The sequence below is a fragment of the Triticum urartu genome, chromosome 7A (genome assembly GCF_056163025.1).
Source record: "Triticum urartu cultivar PI428250 chromosome 7A, HENAU_Tu73, whole genome shotgun sequence".
Lineage (NCBI taxonomy): Eukaryota > Viridiplantae > Streptophyta > Magnoliopsida > Poales > Poaceae > Triticum > Triticum urartu.
The window spans coordinates 753,504,918-753,527,717 of NC_141879.1; the positions used below are offsets into that span (position 1 = coordinate 753,504,918).

The 22,800-nt window shown below is 42.3% G+C and overlaps 2 protein-coding genes and 1 pseudogene across 2 annotated transcripts; 2 read left to right on the forward strand and 1 right to left on the reverse strand.

Moving 5' to 3' along the window:
- Positions 1 to 2,513: 2,513 nt before the first annotated feature.
- Positions 2,514 to 3,092, reverse strand: LOC147962866 (putative disease resistance protein RGA4). Its single transcript, XM_087534337.1, has one exon. The coding sequence runs from the start codon at positions 3,090 to 3,092 to the stop codon at positions 2,514 to 2,516; it is 579 nt and encodes a 192-aa protein (XP_087390463.1).
- Positions 3,093 to 14,395: 11,303 nt separating this feature from the next.
- Positions 14,396 to 15,947, forward strand: LOC147962867 (uncharacterized; annotated as a pseudogene).
- A 3,786-nt stretch (positions 15,948 to 19,733) lies between these two features.
- LOC147962868 (uncharacterized) lies at positions 19,734 to 20,087 on the forward strand. Its single transcript, XM_087534339.1, has one exon. The coding sequence runs from the start codon at positions 19,734 to 19,736 to the stop codon at positions 20,085 to 20,087; it is 354 nt and encodes a 117-aa protein (XP_087390465.1).
- The last annotated feature ends 2,713 nt before the right edge of the window (positions 20,088 to 22,800 follow it).

Consider the following 22,800-nt stretch of genomic DNA (forward strand, 5'->3'; position numbering starts at 1 on the left):
AGTTTGACCAGATTTAACAAAAATTCAAAAAAATGAAATTTGAGCATAACTTTTTTTCCTTTTAGAACTTGAGGATTCTAACAATTTGCAAACAGGTCGTATTTTCGTGCTGAACATTTTGATATATTATATGTTTTTTTCTAACATCGTATGCAAAAGTTATAGCCGTTTTACATTTTCCCTGCACTTTTTGCAAAACATGTCCAAATTTAAATTTTTAAATTTTCCTAACTAGTACATGTGGTAACATAACTACATCTCGAAGGATTTTAACTTTTGAAGTTTTTATCATTTCCTTTTGCTTTTTACAAAACTGAAAAGGCGATACACCGGGGGGGTAGGATTTGAAAATTGCACCATTAGTACCGGTTCGTGGCACGAACCGGTACAAAAGGTCTCAACACCATTAGTACCGGTTCGTGGCACGAACCGGTACTAAAGGCTAACCTTTAGTACCGGTTCGTGCCATGAACCGGTACTAATGGGCATCGCACCCTTTAGTACCGATTCATGGCACCAACTAGGACTAAAGGTCCCATTTGAACCAGGAGTAATGCCTCTACGGTGCCCTCGCCGCTCGAACTGGGACTAATGCTCACATTAGTCCCGGTTCGTAACGCAACCGGGATTAATGCTCTTTTCTGGCCGAACGAAAGCCCTGTTTTCTACTAGTGGATGAACCCCTTCTCTGTTCTACAATGAACCCCTTCTCTGTTCTACAGTCCTTCCTGCACATTCATAAATGGATGAAGCAAGTATTAACCTATAAAAAAGTGACCTGAATAGCAATTGTGAACCAACCGTATAATTTGTGGATTTTCAGAGATCATAACCTATAAAGAAGTGACCTAAACAACAGCCATGCAACATCTTTTTTATATGTTTCTTCAACATTTTGCTTTCTAAAGTACACATACTTCTTTCTCTTGTATAAAGCAATGTATGTTCGCATAATATTTAGAACTGCAAGACGGAAATGATCATAGAACTGTAAACTGTTGTTTATAGGTTGCATGGCATCACAAGTTGAGTATATATATATTTGATGAGTCAATATTAATTTGTGTTAAGAATCTGTTTTTGTATGTTTATTTGAGATCTTTATGATTCCAAGCAATCATCTACATCACTTGTAGTAAGTTTGCATGTACAACTCTGTTTGCAGACATGCTACTTTTACTTCTATCTGAGGACTGCATTTACTATTATTTTGGAAGATAACACCAACAAAATATCTGGATGCTGCACTAGTACGTATATGGTAATTAAAATGTAAATATTCAGACCAAAGTAACAGAGAAAAGGAGATTATATTTCACATAAACTTGACCGAAACTAAATTAGAAAAAGCCATGTAAACAGGACCACAACTGGAAATATGATGTGCCACTTTCAGGTATTGGAATTTTGAAACAAGAAAGGCATCGAGTACATGACAGCAACCACAAACATGGAGTACAGGAAGATTAGGGAGGAGTTTTGTTCAAAATAAAAGCCAAGTAGCTACCGTGTGCAGACTCATGGACGCATACAGATGGGGAGCGACCGTTTACTACAGGTACCATCCCGATCTAGATGCATACCAAACCGTGGTGCTTATCTTTACCTAATATTAAAGGAAGGATTGTTTCTCCACTTTTTTTCCATAGCGGGACCACCAGTTTTTTGGTCCGTCTTTGGTGCCTCTTACGTAAGCCCGCGATTTGTTGCTAGCTGTGTTGGCTTGTCTGTTTTTAAGGAAAAAAAAGGAAGAATCCTGAACCAGAAAAACAAGCACCACTGGTGGGATTTGATCCCTAGAATGCTGGCTTGATAATCACGGTGCCAACCAGCTCAGCTACACTGCTATGTGTGTTAAAATAAATCGCCTGACTCTTTTTGATACAAGAGTAGGCGTGCGTATATAAGGTACATACAGGAGCCGTGCTAGGGGAGTTAGGTACTCCTTTTAGGGGCAAGTTAGGTACTTGATATCGTCAACTGCAATGAGGCCGGCCCAAGTAATGGACCACCTGGCCTCAACCCATTTATCAACGCAGCCACATTTAATTGATTATCTAGCCTCGAATTATTAAATAGTCCCATCTTGCTTTCTTATATTCAATCCTTTCAATTTATATATCTCTTTCAAGTTCTTAGGTATCAAGGAAGCTTCTCGTGAATCAGTAAGCAAGAATAATAAGGGATGAGGAATGGAAAAACTTTGGCCCAGCCACGTGATGGAAAGATTCGGAAGGCGACCGTTCGGTCGGTAACTACCACTGCCATTATTTGTCGGTCTTTATGAGATAGGCGATTTCGTGACTGCTGCAAAGATTGGTGGCATGTTGACATACATGTTTATGTATGTTCTTCAAAATTCGTAGCTGCCATATTTTATTTTGTTCTTTATTATTTATCGGTTGCAAGCTGATACTTTCTTAAGTAGATCTATTCATTATTTTGATCCGTGCGTGACTCTTTCAAATGAAGTGCACTAGAGTGGTTGTACTAGCTATGTGGTTTGTTTTCCTCTAATGTGTATTTGAATCATTGAATATGTTTAACAATAATAGTTGCGGTATGAGGAAGACATGCATGAAAAAAATGTCCCCTAACGTCTCCCGGCTAGGATTGCCATGACGAGATGCATGGGCATTGCTGCTATGACAATCCTCATATGACCCAAGATTGATGAAGTTGAAAGCAGCGCTGTGCTGCTTGATGGAATCAAGCCTCTGGTTGAGCGCCTTGATGCGGGTGCCGATCTCCCGAGCATGGAAGGGATTCCGCATACAGAAAAGCAAGGGGTTGCAACACCCTGCTTCTGCAGAGGATGGCCCACGCTTCTCCATGGCCTTGAGCTGGCAGAGGTCGAGGATGTCAGCAGCTTCATACATGGCACGCTTGAGCTGAGCCACCAAGACCTGGACGGTCTCGTCGGTGATGTTTCTCCTATCGGCGTCGGCGAGGAAGTTCTTGAGGTCCTGAAGCCTGTCACCCAACTTGTGGATCTCGCCGGAGACGCCCAGCATCGTTCCGAGCTCATACTGTACGACCTGTTTGAGGTAGTCCCCGATGAAGGATGCAAAAGCATCCAGCACCATCGCCATTGGTCAACTTGCTGGTCTTTTTTTCTGTTATGACAGTTGAGGAAAATTTTAACTAAAATAGTAGAAGCCAGAGACAAGGAAACAGAACATGAACACTAGCTCTAAAGACAAGGTACACAAGACGCCTAACTAGGTAGGTGGGACAAATTAAACTTGAACTAGACCACCAGCCTTGGCTTTGAGATGGATGGGATGCACGGCGGTCGGCGGACGACGGCGGCGACAAATGACAGCACACGGCAGCGGAGGTGTTTGGAAGTAGTATGTGGCTGCTGGTGGGGGAGAAGCGGAGGGTAAAGTAAAGCATCCCAATTTCCATCCCCACAGGTGGAGAGAAGCAAAGAAAAGCATCACATTCCCTTCCCGTCGGTGAAGCAAGCAAAGCAGCCGAGCAGGGGATCGAATTGGATCTGAGCTCAACTTTGCCTAATTGCCTGGACTGGATGCCACCGCAAGATAAGGCCTTTTCACTCGCGCGCACGCCAAATGCTTGCTTGCTTGTCGGCGGCGGCTACTTCCTTCCGGGAATGTAGCAAATGCCAAATCTCACTTATTGCCGGTAGTGGTTAGCCATCGCCAATGTATGTGAGCTGCAACCTAGTAGCAAGGGTGGGGGTGGTTCTTTCTCCCTCCTGGATGACAGGTTTTTTTTCTTCTGAACCCCGTTTTAGTGTATTTTGTTCTGTTTATAACATTTTCACCTTTTCATATTTGATACTTATATTTTATCATTTTTTTCATAAACTTATTTCCTTTTCAAAAAGTTTATATTTTTTCGTAAAAAATGAGTGAACCCTTTTGTACATGATACTAATTTTTTAAAATCATGTGATTAAGTTTTAAATGCCTGGAATTTTTCCAGTGATATGCACATTTTTGATGTCATTATTTGCTTTCAAAAAACTGCACATACATAATATGTAAATTTCATGGACATCTTTATACCGGTCAAATTCTTTTAAATTTCATGGAAATGTGGTTTCGAATGGTACGGACATTTTTCTAAAAATGTATGAGTATAATTTATAAAACTACAGAAACTACCAGAAGACCAACTTTGGAAAAGCAGGGGAAAAAACGCACACACAACCAACCTCGCTCATGAACGCCTGGACTATATCTTGCTTCACGCGAGTGTTTCTTCATTGTCACTGAGGGGGGGTTAGTCTTTTTTCCCTGTTCACTAGTATTTTCGATCAAGTTCATTCGTTGCGCTTCCCTCTCTGGTTTCGCTGTTGGGCCAACCCAGTTTAGTCTTTCTTTTTTTACAGGCTTCCTTTGTTTCCTCGCTAGTTTCTCCAAATTTATAGTTTTTATTTGCTTGTAAACGTTTTTCTTCATTTTTTTTCTTGCTTTCCACTTTTTCTTGGGTTTTCTTCGTTTCTTTCTTGCTTTTCACTGGTTTTTTTATTTCTCTTTTCTTCCATTTCCTCATTTTTCTACAATTATATTTATTTCTTTCTAGTTTTTCTTCTGATTTCTTTTTTGCTTCTCAGTTTTTCACTGTACCATATTTTTACTTTGGTGTCTTTGGTTTTTCCTTTTGGTTGTTTTCTTTCTTTTTGTTCTTTTTATTGGTTCTTCATTTCTTAGTTTTATGTTGACTTCACCGGTTTAGTTATCTATTTTCACTATATTTCATGCTTCCACACTTGTTTCTTTGATTTCCTTTATTTATTTTTTGGGCTAAATTGTTTTGTTCATTTCTTCTTTTACTTTTTATTCTAGATTCTTCGTATACGTCAAGAATATTTCTCTAATACATGTTTAGTATTTTCGAATACATGTTTAATGTTTTTTAGGTACACTATCAATATTTTTTCGTATACATTTTCAGAATAATTTAATTGCTTGATTAACAGCTTTCAAATACAAGATTGGCATTTGACTACATGGTAAAAATTCTACATACATTTTCACAATTTTTAAATGCCTGATTACAGTTTTTCAAATACCAGATTAACATATTTCTAATACATGGTTAACATGTTTTCTATACACGGTTAATTTTTTTTTCAAATTGATTAACATTTTTTCAATACATGGTCAACATTTTTCTATAAACATTTAACATTTTTCAAATGTTTTTTAACCTTTTTAAAAGCCTTGTTTAAAATTTTGAAATGCTTGATTAACATTTTTAAATACCGAATCAACTTTGTTCGCGCACATTGTTTATTTTTTCATATACATGGGAAACATTTTCTCTAAACACATTTCAAACGCATGGTTAACTTTTTTTTCAAATGTTTTATTTAAAGTTCTTTGGTAATGTATTTGTTAAGAATATTTGAAGGGCTAAACAAATGTAATAAAAAGCAAAAGCAAAAACAAAAAAACAAAAAAACAAAAAATAAAACCAAAGAAATGAGGTCGTGGCTACGAGAGAGATATAGACAAACCACCTATCTGACGGTGTTTGTGGCCGCTGCCCGACAGAGCCTTCCCATGGGCGCTGTAGCAAAAATGGATGAGTTTTCTAGGGATCAAACCGGCTACTGTAGCGAATCCAACCAACTACGGTAGCAAACCGAACAAGGCTACAGTTACAAAACAATTTAGAAACAAATTCAAAAACGATTTTAGAATAAATGAATGTTTTTGAAATTTTGAACATCTTTTAAAAACTTGTTTTTTTTGAAAAAAATAATTTTAAATTCCAAAACATCTTTCGAAACTTCAAACACTTCTTGAAGTTTGTAAAGATTTTTTTGAAAACATGATTTAGCAAAAAATACAATTTTAAAAAATGCAAACACTGTTGAAAATTATGAATTATTTGAAAACCCGAACAGTTTTCGAGTTTGCGAAAGAATATGAAAACACGATTCTTTTGTCAAATTTTTGAATAAAAATTTTCTTAAAATTTGTGAACATCTTTCTTAAAAAACGAACAATATTCAAAATGTGCGAACAAGTTTTGAACATTTTCTGAAATTAGTGATTTTTTTTGAAAAAAGCCAGAAGAAAATTCCAAACATAAAAAGGGGGAAACCAATAGAGAAAGCAACAAAAAAACAGTGTGTGAAGCGTCGACAATTCGGTTCAATGTATGTCATGTAGGAAACACCACAAATAGACGCGCTCGAATGTCTATCACAAAGTTTGGTATGATAAAGTCGGTCCATACTTGTTGCCGACTTGACACCCACCATCACATGCTGCTATTTGTATTCCTCGTCAAGCGGTAACTTTGTCGCTGATTACGATTCACAAAAATCCACTTCTCCTAACACAAACGACCGAAGAGAGAGAACTTGTGGGATGCAGGGGACTTGTGAATCAACTCTGTAAGAACATGTTGCAAAATGAAGCAATTAGTAGTAGAACAGTATGAAATACAAAATGCAGATCTTGTGAATCAACTCTGTAAGAACATGTCAGGGACGAGCATTTTCTTGTTCTTCTGAATCCAGTTTAATCGTTGTAATCTGGACATAGATTCAGGCCACACCATATGATACAATCCAAACATCATGTACAAGTCTAAGACTTGCAAACAAGCAAGATGCCAACTTGAACACATCACCAGACCATTTCAAATCAAACATCATCCTTGCATAGTGGTGAAACATCATCTATTGAGCACATGGACGTCTGGGTTGAAGTGGGTTTTTTGTTTACTTGGTCGTACGCATTAACACGGCAGCATTGGGCCCTCACGGACAAACCGGACCCATTCACTGTTGATCTTTTATAGATGTTCATCTCCCGACCTTATCTATATTAACTGCTGGTCAATTTTTTGAATTACTTGTTGGTGAGAATTCTTCTGTTGTTGTCTTCTTGGCATCATCATTCAATCATATTTTCTGGACTATTGAGTTCAGGAATATTTGTTGTTGCCTCAATATATTGTAGATTATCTTATTTCATAGTTTCTTTTGTTGAGTGAATATCTCCAAATTATCGAACTTACACTGTCTGCTCACAGAGAGGAAAAGAGGGGTGACTGTAGGATTCTAAAATCTTTCTTCGCTGCCAAACTTTAGTGATTGCCCTGCTGGTGATTGTCATATTTTTTTTAAAAGGAAAGGTATTAATCACTTAGCCATGTATTTATTATTTAGATGATTTAGGGACCTTTTTGGTCCTGGGCCACCTTGCAATTCCTAAAAATCTTGCCATGTATTTGTGTCGATTACATAGGCACACTTGATTGTATACTTAAACAGAAGTTTTCTTTTTTGGATCAAGACCATGTTTAATGTTGAATATCTGGTGCATCATATGTTGAGCAACTGCAAAATGTACTATGCCCTAGCGGATCCGTTCGCCGCCGCTGATCCCTTGGCCGACGCCGATCTCATCGCTACATCGATGGCAACCATTTGACGCCTCCTAACCCCTTGCCATCGAGTGTCTCCTCCATTATGAGTGCAAGCAATAGGAGGTGTCCTCTTGGCACAACGACGTGGTCAACTGGTCACTCCTTCATCGACAGGTTCTTGCGCTCGGTGGATTACTTCCACGGTTCCACAGTGGGAGGGGACACACAAGCTACAGTACGTATCTCTTCCCCTTGGAGGCTCGCACTCTTCATGTGCTGCTGGTACTGGAGGATCCACAAGCGTCAATGATACAGAGTAAGTAACGTGCACCTGTAATCTTTGTAGATTCAGGCAATGTCTCCACCCACTCGCAAGGTGAACTACATTGACTGGGTGCAAGCAGGATCTGTAGTAATACTGAGTACTCACAAACACACAAAGCTGTGTCTACATCTGCACAAGGTAGAATCACAATGAACTTGGCCCTTGATTAGTTTTTTCATGAGTTGTATTTCAGTCGATTGACCTGTGGTCGGAAGTGTGCCTTGTATACCACACCTTTGAAACTTTGTTAAATCTGAATTGTGTGGATGGCAAGCAGTACATCAGGCTTTGTTTCCTTTGTACTGATTTAATATACCCGCTGGTTCGGCTGATTAGTGCTACGCTGTGTGGATGGCGCAAGCAGTACATCAGGCTTTGTTTCCTTTTTACTGATTTAATATACGTGCTGGCCCGGTTGATTAGTTCTACGCTGTATAAGTTCACAGTGGACTTGCAATTGCTTAGTAACTGTAGTAGATGGAAATGTACCAACATGTCGTAGTTATGTTGTTGACTTGCTATATTGCTCCTTTACTTTTGTAAGGTATCTCAGACTGTGGGATTTTTTGTTCAACATTAGACGAAATATTCTGCTCAATTTTTATATTGTACCATTTGTTCCCCACACTTTTCTTTCGAATTGTCCATTTGTTATTTGGGTTTTTTAGATTTAACTGTGTATCCGACATGCCTACAATAATAATTTTGTTTAGATATGAAAAATATAATATCATTGTCAGGAACTTCTACATCCGATTATTTCTCATATATTTGGGGTCTGATGCAGCAAAGGTAATATCTGCTTTGTGTTTTTAGATTGATGACAATGAATTATTCCAGATGTAAAAGGAATTGCTAAAATCAACTAGAACTGATGCTAGATAAGTTTTTTCTTTTCATAATTAAATTATTTCCCTCTTGATAAAAAAACATAGTATTCTGGAGAACTTAGTTCACAAGACAGAAAAGAAGCAAATGTGTGTTATGCAACTTTCAATAAGGTGGAAATAAACAAGACTAGAGGTGGGGAGAGAGAGATAGAGATGTTTTTTAGAGAAGAGAGAGAATCATTATAAGAATGAAAACGACCCTGTTAGATCCCCATAAGAGGTGGTACCGCTGTAGCCAGGAACGGATTGAGGTAATCAACTGATGAATTGGTGTGTGTTAACCATTTAATTTGAACATGGTATGGCAATTGTTGCACTCTGTTTCAGTTAGCTGAAACTGATAGCCAGGAACGCATCTTTGTAGCATTTTTCTGTTGAAATTGTAAATATACATTTTGCTTCAAGCAGTTTGCTAGCTATTCAAGATGGCAACTAGTGATGTTTCTTTTCCATGTTATTAAGACATATACATAACTTACTGTTTACATGGTGGTCCATTATAACTATTGTAAACTAAAAAATTTCAACAAGGAGATGTCCGCACATAATTCCTTCATAATTGTTAGTACATGACTATATGTTGTGAAATCATTTGTCATATGTCTTATTTTTTTCATCACCCCCATTTAGAAATGAGCCTACTGTTAACCCCTGATCTTTCAAGTCATTTTCTGTTCTGACAAACTTGTACCTTTTCAGACAGATCACTGTCAGTGAGTAAACAATTGTTCAATTAAAGACTGGTATTATGTGCTCTATATTGGGAATTTTGAATGAATAGTTCTGACATATGTTCTTCAGGAGATTTTTCCGGAGCTTGAGTAAGCAACTGTATCTACCACTACAAAAAATCTGTTAATGCATGACGGATTTCCGGTGACAGTTTTGAAAATCGTCATGAACGGTCTAGTATAGCTCCGCAAGCCCGCAAAAAGCCCGCCTAAAGCCCTAAACGTTTGCCCGTATAAAACCTAACCCTAACACACTTCCCGTCCCCAATCTCTTTCTCCATCCGCCGCCGCCACACATGGCCTCTCCTCGTTCCGGTCCTCGGCCGCCACACCTTGCCTCTCCTCTTCCCCGTCCTCCGCCGCCACACCTCTCCTCATCCCCGTCCTCCGCCGCCACGCCTCTCCTCGTCCCCGTCATCCGCCACCACCTCCCTGCCTCCAACCGATGATGGCGGCCCGAGATCCATGGCGACGGCGGTTGCAGCGGCCCCATGGAAGCGGTGGCAAACGCTAGCCGCTGCGGCGCGCCGGCCATGGATCTGACCAGGGGCCTCCCTCTTCCGTCTCCCACGCCACGCAGCTGCCTCGTCATCTGGAGATTCGGAGCATCAAGCGTCGGACGAGGAGAGGACGGCGACCCTGACCTGCGGGAGGCCCGAGCTCGACCACGCCGGCGACAACGATGCCCCGCACAAGGTCCCTCCCTACTTCCCCCTCGTCTCCTCTCCTTCATTCCATCCTTCTTTCTCCCATTCCCAATCAATTTTTTTGATTCGATTCAGATCAACAGAAGCTCTCCGCCTCTCCAGTTCCATGGACGGACGACCGGGACCCCACGCTCGAGCCCGACGAGCTGGACGAGTTCGACAGCGAGGTCGTCCGCCCCGCGCACCATGATTCCCCACAGAACAAGAAGGTTGACCCTCTCGCTCTGTTGTTCTTTTCTTTCCAAGTGATTGCTCTCAAAGTTTCTTGGATTGAACCTCATGCAGCAAACGTGGCCACTTCCCTTCCTAATACTCGCATGTTACAGCCAACGACAGAGTAGCACTGATGGCTATTTCCTTCTTTTCTCACCATGGGAGCACTAACAGTGTAGAATTCGTGAGATCTGCTAGTTAGTTAAGCAACTAGTACTTGTTTATTTTAGTAAGTAAACGCCCATGGGATGCTCCTGTTGGTTCCCTGCTATTCTGCGAATGCAGCAAGGATGTAATCTACAGTGGGGCAGGTGATGTACTATATGCCTTTTCGCTGAGAAGATTTCTATCATATCTTATCCTTTTCCTGAACATTCAAATCTCGTGACTCTTGATTTATCTCTATGGGATCTACTTAGCTGACCATTTTGTCTAAGTTACATTTGTGGCAGATAGTGCGGTGTGATGTTCCAACATGGATTGCGCGCTTTAGTAGATAAGACTGCCATTTATTTTAGCATCAAGGATGATGCAGTTCGTACTTGTTTTGTTTAGACTTTCCTGGATTCCATAGTTCTGTTTTTTTCTTGCTTCATGAGAGTAGCCATCATATGCTTTGTTGTGATATTGATTCGCCAATGCCTGAATATAGAGTTGTATTTATCGATATACCATATTTGCATTTCAAGGATAAATTGTGATACATAAAACATATTTCTTTACTTTACTAGAATTTTGAACTTAGAACAGACACTTGTCAATGGCAATAGTATTATTTTATGCCCAACGCCCTTGCAGCTATTCATATATCAGAAGCTCTGCATGCACCTTCCTTCTATTAAGTTTTAATTAAATATTTTATATTTACAATAGAACATGTCTGGCTGTTTATTATCAAGGCATAATGTTGTTGTCCGGAAGGACCTCCAGGAACTAGCTTCGAATAGTTCTTGTATTCATCTGGAATTTGATATTTCAGGCAGTGCTCTTGTGTATGCTTCTTGATATCTATTACAGATCCAAAATATGTAAAGTTTCTCTATTGCTTGTCCATGTGGTTCCACTTCAGACTATTCAGAAGCATCTTGCGAGCAAAGTGCTATTTAGTGTTTAGTATTTAAAACTTCAGTTGTTGCATTTGTTTTTACTCATGTAGTTTTGATCTTTTATTGCCAACTTAAATAAAAGAAAGTGTAGCAGTTTATGCTTGTAAGTTTTTTGCCAGGAAGTTATTACTAGATCTACTATCCCAAAAAAATCTATTTCCTGAATCTACACTAAAAGCCTACATCTAGACAAGTTGTAAAAAGAAAAAAATTTCCACACTTTAATCTGTTTTACTTATTAGAAATTGGTGTAGGTTTAGATATCTGTAGTGCCTGAAGCTTAATCATCTTAAGACTTAAAATTGTTTAGCCATAGTTTGTATCTACACTTGTGCGGTTGTGCCTATCATCCATATTTGCCAAGCTGATAATTCTTTTCACTTATCCAGATTTGTCCACATGCTGGTTAACTTGTTTTTTATGCCTTTGTTTAGTGCAGGTTCCAAGAAATCAGAGGCTCCTTTTTCAAAACGAATACACAGAGAAATCAGAGGCTACTTTTCCAGATTGATTCCAAGAAAATGCAAAGTTGTGTAGTAATTTGTTTAGAGGCTCCTTTTTCAGATCGGTTCCAAGAGAGTGATGCAGTAATAATGGTTGTACCACTTGTTGAGCTATATATGTAAATATGTATTTTTGGTATCTGAACATTGCCGTGATTGTAATGAGTTTGGGTTGTTTTGTGAAAATTAAATTTGATTTATGGCCTTGTCTGAATATTAGGTGTGAAATTTATATATACCAGAAATATCTAACAGTTATCTCCACCTGATGTGGGTTAAGAAGAAAAACACAAAAACAATTGTCTAGTAGTGTCCACGTAGGCTGCCACGTCATTCCAACTGGTCTAAGCAAAAATCCAACATGGCATACGTCCATGACGGCTTGTTCCGTCACAGAAGATTGGGCCTGAGCGGGCTTGGCGCAGATCCATGACGGCCAAGAGCTGTCATGGAAGCTACCATACCAAATTATGACGCGATATAGATGACAGATTTCAAATCCGTCATGGAAGGGCACCCATGACGGTTTTTCATTGATCGGTGACGGACTGGAACTTTCATGTATTAACAGGATTCTTGTAGTGTACTTATTTTGTTAATCAGATTTGTAGCACCCGATATGTTTAGGCAGTAGACTTATTGGTCCAGAGAAGGATTCCCATGATTCACCAAAAAATTGTTGTACTAGGGAGTTTGCTTGTTCTGATAGAAATAGTAGTAAGGTGTGTATTTGTACGTATAACATGTTTGGTTAGAGAGAGACTTGGATATTTCTCCATCCATATTTTATTTGTTCTGATGTAGACATGCAAACAAGCCAAAAATGATCTCTATGGAATAATGTTCCTGACAAGAGATGGGGCTTTGTTCCTATATTACGATTTTTGGGACCCTACATTCTTTTATATATAGCATTTATGCTTTACGAGCTGCATTTATAAATGGCTTATATCAGTGATATTAGCTATGTGTGTGGACGGATATACATATGTGTGAGATAATTTGGGGTTGATAGGAAATCATTATTTTGATGTTTTGTTAATTGAAGTTTGATCTTATGTTCTAACTGCAGCTCTATGCTGCATTCTTTTATCTATAGCATTTACGATTTGGAAATCATTATTTAGAGCCATGGTTTCTTAGGTCAGATTAATTTGTGCAACATTACAGATCAATTCCTAATATTATTCAAGCAATCTTAACTTCAGGACACCACTATGCTTCCATATGCAATCTAATGACTTTTTTCTGGTGTATATGGAAGGTGGGAAATGACAAACATTTTGGAATAAAATAGGGACATCCAAATCAGGTGCATCAAGCTGCTCAAGTTATAATGAAAGGGCTTCAGGTAGAGTCCAAAGTTACAGGTTTTATCGGTCCACCATTCTGACAGATAATCAGGTACTTGCAAGAGCTGCAGATTCTGTCGAATTTCAAACCGGGACATTGTGAAATCCATTTACAGATAGTACAATACTTCAATGTTTGCAGGTCTCTTATGTTAAAGATAATCACATCAAAAGAGATTTGAATGGTGTTGCTCATTACTGTACCACATACTATATTAGCTCATGTTGTACTATACTGTATTAGCTCATCTCATAGGAGTATCCAATGTCGAGTGTTGCTCGCTTTGAGAAACTTTGTAATCTATGGATTTCGTATCCTTGATGTAAGATGCGTATGAAAGTTCAATGAATAGAGCCCTCGGGCGCTCCTTCTGTAAAAGAAAATCGCATGGCGTATGTAGTAGAGTGAGACAACAAAACAATGGCATAGAAGCCACATGAAGAGTCAAGGGGCAATGATATGATGATTGATGTATAGACAAAGAAGGCGATGAACGACATGTTCAATGGAGAAGAGAGACTAGAGTGGTGCATGGTGTTTGTTGAAATACATAGAAGATACTTGTGTTTGTGTTGTGGTTGAACATTGAGTGCAATGTGTTTGTTCGTGGGGAATAAAATGAGCATTGTTTACAAATTCATTTGTTGGCCCGTGGCAATGCACGGGCAATCTACTAGTGTATTAATATTATCCAAAGCGAGAGTCCATCTCTTGCTAAAAAATGCGGGAGTCCATCTCACGTATGTTTAACATAATCTCTCCTAATTTTTCTAGGCTCTTCAATACTATTCACTGTTATTGATATGTGGCAATACCGGCCAAAAAAATAAACCTATAATACTTTTATCCTTTTATATCAAAAAGTTAGTATAAATATGTAATTACCTTTTAAATTAACCTATAATTTTTATTCATGATGATATCGTATTGAAATTTTATTTCCCATAGGTATTTTACCCTATTTATTTTTGTTTGTCCGGTATAAAATAGTAGCCACCGTTTCTCCCTCCCAAGAAAGATATGACACCCACCTCGTTCGAAAAACACGAAGAGGTGATTGAGGCGATTGTGTGGCGATCGTCTCGACGGCTAGGGTTAGGGTTTCTCGAGCTGTGGTGGTGAGGATCTTGGCGGCACGTGAGGGGGCGACGACGTCTCCAAGCATGCTTTGAGCTGGTGTGGGAACTCTCTCCGACCAAAGAACCATGGCAGAGAGGAAGAAGGAAGGAGATGCAATGGCGAGCGGCGTGACGGCTGCTCCTGGAAAGGTGGCGGGGGCCAGGGCGAATACCCCAAGAATGGCCTCTACGCCGTGTCCGGCGGCACAGAAGGAGGCGATCGACCCAGCGATGAGGACGCCACTGGACTCCCATAGCAGGAACGCATCCGTGTCCCCAGGCTTGACGGATCGTCTGGGGGCTTAGTGCTAACGGAGGAGGCAAAAGGTTTTATCTTCAAGGAATCTGATCAGGAGCAAGGGCGGCTGGCGAGGTGGTCGGCAATAGGTAAAGCGTTCACGCCCAGACCGATGAACAAGAGCATGCTAGAGAAATCCATGGCTAGGGCACGAGGTCTTCATCGAGAAGCGCAGTTCAAGATCATCGGTAGGAATCTTTTCGCCGTGACGTTCGGCAGTGAAGGAGACTAGAAACACGCTCTTAATAATGGTCCATGGCAATTTGATTTCAATGTTTTAGTGCTTAAGGATTATGATGGAGCAACGAGGCCATCTGAGATGACGTTTGAATATGTCGATGTTTGGGTCCGGGTTGATGATCTTCCACTCAACAAACAATCAAAGGCCTTCGGTGAAGGGCTGGGGAATTGGTTGGGTAAGATTGTGCGGGTAGATGTGGAGAAAGATGGATTTGCAAAAGGTTTGGACCTGAGATTCAGGGTTAAGCTGCCTTTTATGGAGCCTCTTGTGAGGGGTTTTTACTTGAAGAAATCTGAAGATGATGTAGAGAAAACGTGGTTTGATTGTGGGTGTCTGGTTCATGGAGAGAAGGGTTGTGCCCCGGCCAGGGATCCGGATCAGCAATGGGGAGGGTGGCTACGGGCATCTCCTAGGCGTTCTTGGGGACATAAGGAGGGACCGGTACGTGGTCCATCAGGAAGTGCCAACAGCATTGGAAGTGTAAGATCAAGCGAGGGAGAAAGGCATAGCAAGAAGACAGGGTCTGTCAAAGATCTCCAGACAAAACGCAACTTGCAGAAGGAGTTCACCACTCCGGCTGTCTCGCGCACTGGCGGGGATGGTAAGGGAGTCCATGAGGAAGGGAAAAACTCAAACAAGCAGAAGCAGGGTGGCTCTCCTTTGAAGAGAGGGACCTTCAAGATGATTTAGATCAGAATTGAGAAAGGGAGCTGCGTTCTAAACTGAGACAACGGCAACAAGAAAGATAGTAAGAGCTCAGGGCCAGCTATAGACAGTACGGGCAGTGGGGGTATGATGGGGCTGGATCGTCGAGCCACGGTAGGGAGAGAGAAAGGAGGCAAGGTTACTATGTGAGAAAACCTAGACCAGACTATAGGCCAGAGCAGCGCAGCCCGGACAGCCCTAGATACGAGGCTAAGGGAGAGAGGAAGAGGAGGCCTAAACAATACTGGGTTGCTAAAGGTGACAGAGAGAGGCAGGAGGGGCATGATACTTTTGTTCGTGAGACGAGGCAGAAGACTTCGTCAGTGTTTGATCGTATTGAAGAGCGCAATGATACATCGGCAGACCCTGCGAGGCAGGGCTGCCGGTCACAATGAGTCTATTTGCCTGGAACTGTCGAGGATTGGGGTTGGACTCGACAGTTGGCGAGCTTCGAGACCTGATACGGTCCTACAACCCAGCGATGGTGTTCTTACCAGAGATAAAAAATTGGCAAAAGCAATGGAGAGGCTCAAGTAGAGGTTAGGGTTTAGTCAAGGAGTTGCGGTGAATTGTGTGGGCAAGAGTGGAGGGCTTGCTCTGTGGTGGCGAGATCATGTCAATGCAATAGTTAGGCCGTGGTGTCAGTATTATATAGATGCCCAACTAGAGGTGGTCAGGAAAATCTATAGATTCACTGGAATCTATGGGGAGCCATGTGTGGAAAAAAGGGCGAAAACGTGGGAAGTATTGAGGTATTGAGGACCCAAGATAATTTGTCGTGGATCTGTGTTGGAACTATAATGAAGCAATGGTGCAAAAGGAACAGATTGGTGGCAAACCCAGATGCATCAGACAGATGGGCGAGTTTCGTGATTGTTTGGCCGACTGTGGCTTGCGGACATGGGGTTCTTAGGGTACCCGTTCACTTGGGATAATAAGAGGCATGCAACAGAGAATATTCAAGTCAGACTGGATCGGGCCACATGTTCTGCTTCTTTCATGCAGCTGTTCCCGGCGTCCGAGGTGCAACATATCTTAACGGAGGAGTCTCATCATCAGGCGCTATTCATGTGGGTTGCGTCGACGCTGGTCGACCAATCGGCGCGGGCGCAGAGGTCATTCATGTACGAGGCCGCGTGGGCTAGGCATGCGGACTACGAGACCATGGTAGCTAATGCATGGGAAGAGGCCCATGTGGCCAATCAGATGCAGCCCTGAGTGGGAGCGGCATACAAGAAGCTTGCCTTGATGGCCAAGGCGATGCAAACTTGGAGCAAGGAGGTTTTTGGGTCCATAAAAAAGCAGATAGTGCATTTAAAATGGCAACTGAAAGATGCGATGGAACGGGCTCTACAAACAGGGTATAGGCAGGAAATAATGGACATTGAAGATCAGCTGCATGAGTTGTACGAGAGGGAGGAGATTTATTACAAACAGAGATCAAGAGTGGATTGGCTACAATATGGTGATCAGAATACTCAGTATTTTCAGAACAGAGCTTCGCATCAAAAGAGGAAAAATACTGTCAAGGCGTTACAGAGGGAGGATGGTACCAAATGCACTGATGATGAGGGTATGCGAGTGAAGGCCGCAAATTTTTATGTGCTGCTATTCACATCAGAGGGGTTGCGGGACGGTGACAAGATTCTACAACATATTGAGACGACCGTGACAGACGACATGAATGATAGGCTGTCAACACCGTTTGCAGATGAGAAGATTGAGAAAGCACTATTTTAGATGGGGCCAACAAAAGCCCCGGGACCAGACGGTTTCCTGGCGATGTTTTACCAACGACACTGGTCGTTGGTAAAAGAGGAGGTGTGTGCAGATATATGGGATTTCTTGGCAAGGAGGACGACGCCGGAAGGTTTCAACGATATAGTTATTGTGATGATTCCCAAGGTGGCCTCGCTGGAGATGCTCACTCAGTTCAGACAGATTAGTCTGTGCAACGTACTATATAAGATCGCGTCAAAAACTTTGGCAAACAGGCTCAAGGAGGTGCTGCCTATGTTGATTGCGGAGGAGCAAAAGTGCGTTCGTCCCGGGGAGATTAATCACGGACAACGTGTTGGTGGCTTATGAGTGTGTTCATGCAATTAGGAAAAGGAAGAGGAGGAAACCACTTTGTGCGATTAAGCTTGATATGATGAAGGCTTATGACAGGGTGGGGTGGACTTTTTTGGACCAGGTGATGACAAAGTATGGTTTCTCAGCTCACTGGAGAGAGATGATCATGAGGTGTGTCAGGTCAGCGAGTTTCTCGGTGAAGTTAAATGGTGGCCTTTCACACAGATTTCTCCCGTCTAGGGGCCTCTGGCAGGGGGATCCGTTGTCACCATATCTTTTTCTCTTTTGTGTGGAGGGATTCTCAGCTTTGTTGAAGCATGCCCAAGAGGAGAAGAAGATTAAGGGTGTCTCGTTTGGGAGCACTGGCCCCACGGTCACTCACTTGCTATTTGCTGAAGATAGTATTGTCTTCCTGGAAGGGTCTCACGACAACTTTCTTTGCCTCCGTGCTATCTTGCAGGATTATGAATTGGCCTCCGGACAAAAAGTAAACCTGGAGAAATCGGCTATATTTTTTGGGAATGGGTGTGCTGAGGAGGAAAAGGAGGCTTCGAAACAAACTATGGGCATTTCATCGGAGGCTCTCCGCGAGAGATATTTGGGCCTACCAACGATGGTGGGGAAATCCAAGGATGGAACTTTGAAATATGTCAAAGAGAGTGCTAAGGGGAAAGTTTCAGGGTGGAAGGGCCAGGGCCTATCCAAGATGGCCAGGGAGGTATTAATCAAATCGGGGTTACAATCTACTCCTATCTTCACCGTGAGCAGCTTTCAGCTCACCAAAAAAATGTGCGGGAATCTGTCTTCTATCTCTTCAAACTTCTGGTGGGGTGAGGCAAATGGTGAGAAAAGAGTACACTGGATTGCATGGGATAAAATGTGCACGAGGAAGCACGAAGGGGGACTTGGATTCAGGGACCCGGAAGTTTTCAACCAAGTGTTGCTTGCTAAGCAAGCTTGGCGGCTACTGCAGGTCCCAAACTCATTGTGTGCAAGAGTGCTCAAGGCGAGGTACTACCCAGACAGCTCGATACTCAATGCCACTTGTCCCGATGGGGGGTCATTCACGTTCAGGAGCATCATTCACAGTCGTGAACTACTCCGGGACGGGCTCATTTGGCATATTGGAGATAGATCCTGAGTCCGTATACATCATGACAACTGGATTCCGCGTAAGGGCATCCTGAAGCCACTGGGCCAAGTGTTTGTCCCGGGCATAACTAGAGTTGGAGATCTTCTAGATGAAACTAGCTCGAGCTGGGATCGGGAGAAGGTGCAGAATATGTCCCCCCCCCCAGTGGAAGCATGCGATATCATGCAGATAACAGTGGGGGGCGATGGTGGAGGATTACCTAGCATGGAATTATACAAAAGATGGTGTGTTCACAGTTAGATCAGCCTACCATCTTGGCATGACGCAGAAAAAGGCAAAGACCGGGAGCCCGGGGTCGCCGTCATCGGTCGTGAACCCCAAAGCTTGGATGAACCTGTGGGATATGGTGGCGCCGGGGAGAGTGAAAATCCACACTTGGCGCCTGATCCGTAATGGATTGGCGGTGGGCTCGGAGTTGCATAGGTGCAAGATCAAACCTAGGGTGTTTTTGTGCAGTGTGTGGAAGGGAGGAGACGAACTTACACAGGTTTTGGCGGTGTCCCCACTATGCAAAATTCTGGAAATTTTTGCACTCGGAATTGGGAGCACCGGCGGCAATCCAGCCGGAGTCAGTTTGCTCTCAGAGTGCGCTATCTCAGTGGCTCATGACTTGGTTTGCTGATGCTTCGGATGATGCTCGAGCTATAATGGTGCAGGGACTATATGCGCTGTGGATGGCATGGAACAATGCGCGAGAAGGGACAAGAATTGAGGAGGCGGGTGACATGGCTGCGATGGTCATGAGGCTTATGGAGGAGTGACAGCAGGTCAATGGCAGAGGGAGCAAGATGCCTCGAGTAACCCCGATCCAAAAATGGAGCATTCCAGCTGATGGTTGGATCAAGGCGAATGTAGATGGTGCAACTGCCAAGGGAGGAGGAAAGGGGGGAGCGGGGGGGGGGGGTTCAGGAACGCAGACGGAACTTTCATTGCGGGAGCGTACCAATACTATCCTATGGGTGGTGACCCAGCATTGGTGGAGCTTCAGGCCTGCAAGAGGGCAGTGCAACTTGCGGGGGACTTAAACTTCGCCAAGCTGCACATTGAGATGGACTACCAAGAAGTGGTACGCACGCTGCAAAGTGCAGATGCCGACCTCTCCTCGTTGGGACGAATGATAAAGGAGGTGAAAACCATGCTGGCGTTAAGGAAATGGAAGGTGTCTTTGGTCCGAAGGACTACGAATGGAGCCGCGCACGAACTAGCAAAGGAGGGAGTAGCAAATAATCTTAGTAAGCTCTGGGTGAATGATCCCCCAGATTGTATTTTGCAAATTCTTTTGGCAGAAATCCCTGCCTTTTATGATTGAATGAAGTCATGGTTGAATTTCAAAAAAAAAGATATGACACAATACTGCCTATCTCCTTGAATCATGCCTAAAAAATTAGACTTCAATCAGCATTAAAAAAAGAAAGAGATCTCACGCCTAAAAAACACAGACTTTCCTTCTCCTAATCACGGTACAATAATCAGGAGATGCATGCCGCAATAAAAAAAGATATCACAGGATACTTGCTTTCCTAAAAAATAAGAATTGAATAACCCTTAAGAAAAAAGAGATCTCACCTCCTAAAACAAGAAATATTATCACAGAATATACTTCCACTTTAATCATGATACAATAAACCGGACATGTCACGTAAAAAAGATATCGCCCGATATAGCTTTCCTGAAACATTAGACTTGAATCACCGTTACAAAAAAAAGAGATCTGACATTCTAAAACAAATATCATCACATAATTTCCTTCTCCTTTAGTTAGAATACAATAAACAGGAGATGGAACGTAAAAAAAATCGCACGAGTTCCTTTTTTTGCATGGTAATACGTGTCTCATTCATATCAAAAGGATTGAAGTACATGTCACGTAAGGACCGACATGAAAAAACTGAAAAGATAGCAGAACATCTCTGAGCTTGACACCAACGCCCATCACCTGCCTCCGGCACCACGACAGCAGCCACCGAAGAAAAGAATGATGTATCACCTCCTCACCCGAGCTCGACGCGGCTCCATCGCTGATATGCAGCTTTGCGGACCTCCAAGGTGGCTCACCAAAAGTGAAGCCCTTACCATTGAACGAATCAGACCGGGGCAACACCCCGGACAATGCCATCGAACTCCAGATCTGACACTCCACCATGACTAAGATGTCGCAGAAGGAAACCATACCTGCCATCCACGAACCACGAACCCAGCACATGTTCCGTCTTCCAGACGTCATCGATGCAGACCACAATCTGCATCCGCTCCTGGACTACCTCCCAAGCTTCACACCGACGCTGGAGCAAACGCCGTCGCAACGGCGGAGCCCGAGGACACATATCCACCACGAGGATGTCGCCGCCGCCCCGCCACGCCATCCTTGCTTGAACAGACTGGTTTCCAAATCCATCCCCAACCATAGGACCGATGGCCTTTGTAAGGAAGGATCCAAAGAATCTTTATTCAGTGCTATCATCGTAGCGCCGAAGCAAAGACGATGAACAGCCTAAAAATCTAGAATAGGAGGGAGTAAAAACGATCCACACGCGTGAATCCGGCGACCCCCCTCACCACTGACGACCGAGGTTGCCGGTGGAGGGGAGCCGCCGGAGGACGGCGCTGGAAGATTTGGCTCTCCTGGCGGCGGCTAGGGTTCCAGCCGCCAGGGACAGGAGGAAAACGATTGGCATTCGGACCGAGTTTGTTTGAGCATCCGATAAATAAGAGATGGCACGTACGATGCTACTTTCTTCTTTAACACGGTAACAATAATATCCATTAATCGCTCATCTCCCATGCTAAACTTTGTAGAATTTCTGTAGCTTTCCTTCTCTAGCACGGTAACACTTGATATCCATCTAATCTCTCATCTCTCATGCTATAGCTTTCTTTCCCTAACACGCTAATGATTATTCTCCATCTAATTCCTCATCTTCTACACTTCTCTGCGCAGATTCCTCATTCTTCCTCTCCCTCACGACTTGATTTCCATCCACGAAACCTTTGGTGGAAGAAGGTTCAGATCGCAGACGCCGGAAGGACACGCATATACTTTGGTGGAAGCCAAAATAGTTACAGGGTAGAGATATACGCTGCTCTTTCTTCATGATGCAGCAAACTAGCGATCTATTATGCTGTTTGTTAACCAAACTCATTGTATCGTGGGCCGCCTGTTCTTAAACATGTCTACATAATTTGTTTATTTGTATTTGCTTCAATTTATCTCCAAGATCCTCTGAATTATTTACATATTTCTTTTGGCAAAGTGCAGCGGGGTTCTGCCTACTGAATGTACAAATTTGTCAAGTTCTGGTATGTTATTTACTAGGATGCTATACATGTAGATCACAACCTTTTTCTGCTGCTACAAGGGCTACTAGGAGCGTGCAACATAGGTATGCCTATAAACTCCCTTTTTCACATAAAAAAATAAGGTCCATTTTTCTAGATTTGGTTTTCTTTTTCCATGTGCGGTGTCAACTTATTATTCGTTCAAAGTGACAACAAAATGAAGATCCTATAACTCAAGCTGACAAGACGAAGTGCCATCCCGTAAACTCTGCCGTCATCACACATTCACCTGTCCAAGCTGATGTTGTTCACCGCAGTTTTTTTTTGCCTTTCCCCCAAAGGAGACATGATGGCTTTTCACCTGATTTTGTTTGTATCGTTTTGCTTAGTTTTCTTTAGCTCCAGTACTTTGATTATCTAAAAATAATAGTCCTCTATATTAGGTTTGTATCAGAACTCAGGATGCACAGTTATCTCCGCTGAATTGTTTATGATGAGTTTACAGTTTTTATCAAGCTTCATTGCGGGCACTCTGCTATGTGTTGTACTATATGGAAGTTGGAGGTGGAGGACATGGATTTGTAATGATTTCAATCTCCATGAACAAATTTCTTGAGAGAGAATAAAACATTTGATAAACAGTAACGAGGCATGATCAAGTATACATGCCATAGATGCTCCTCTCTGCTTGCAACAATAAAACTTATTCACTATTCATGCTACTTCAGTTCCTTATTAGTTTGTTA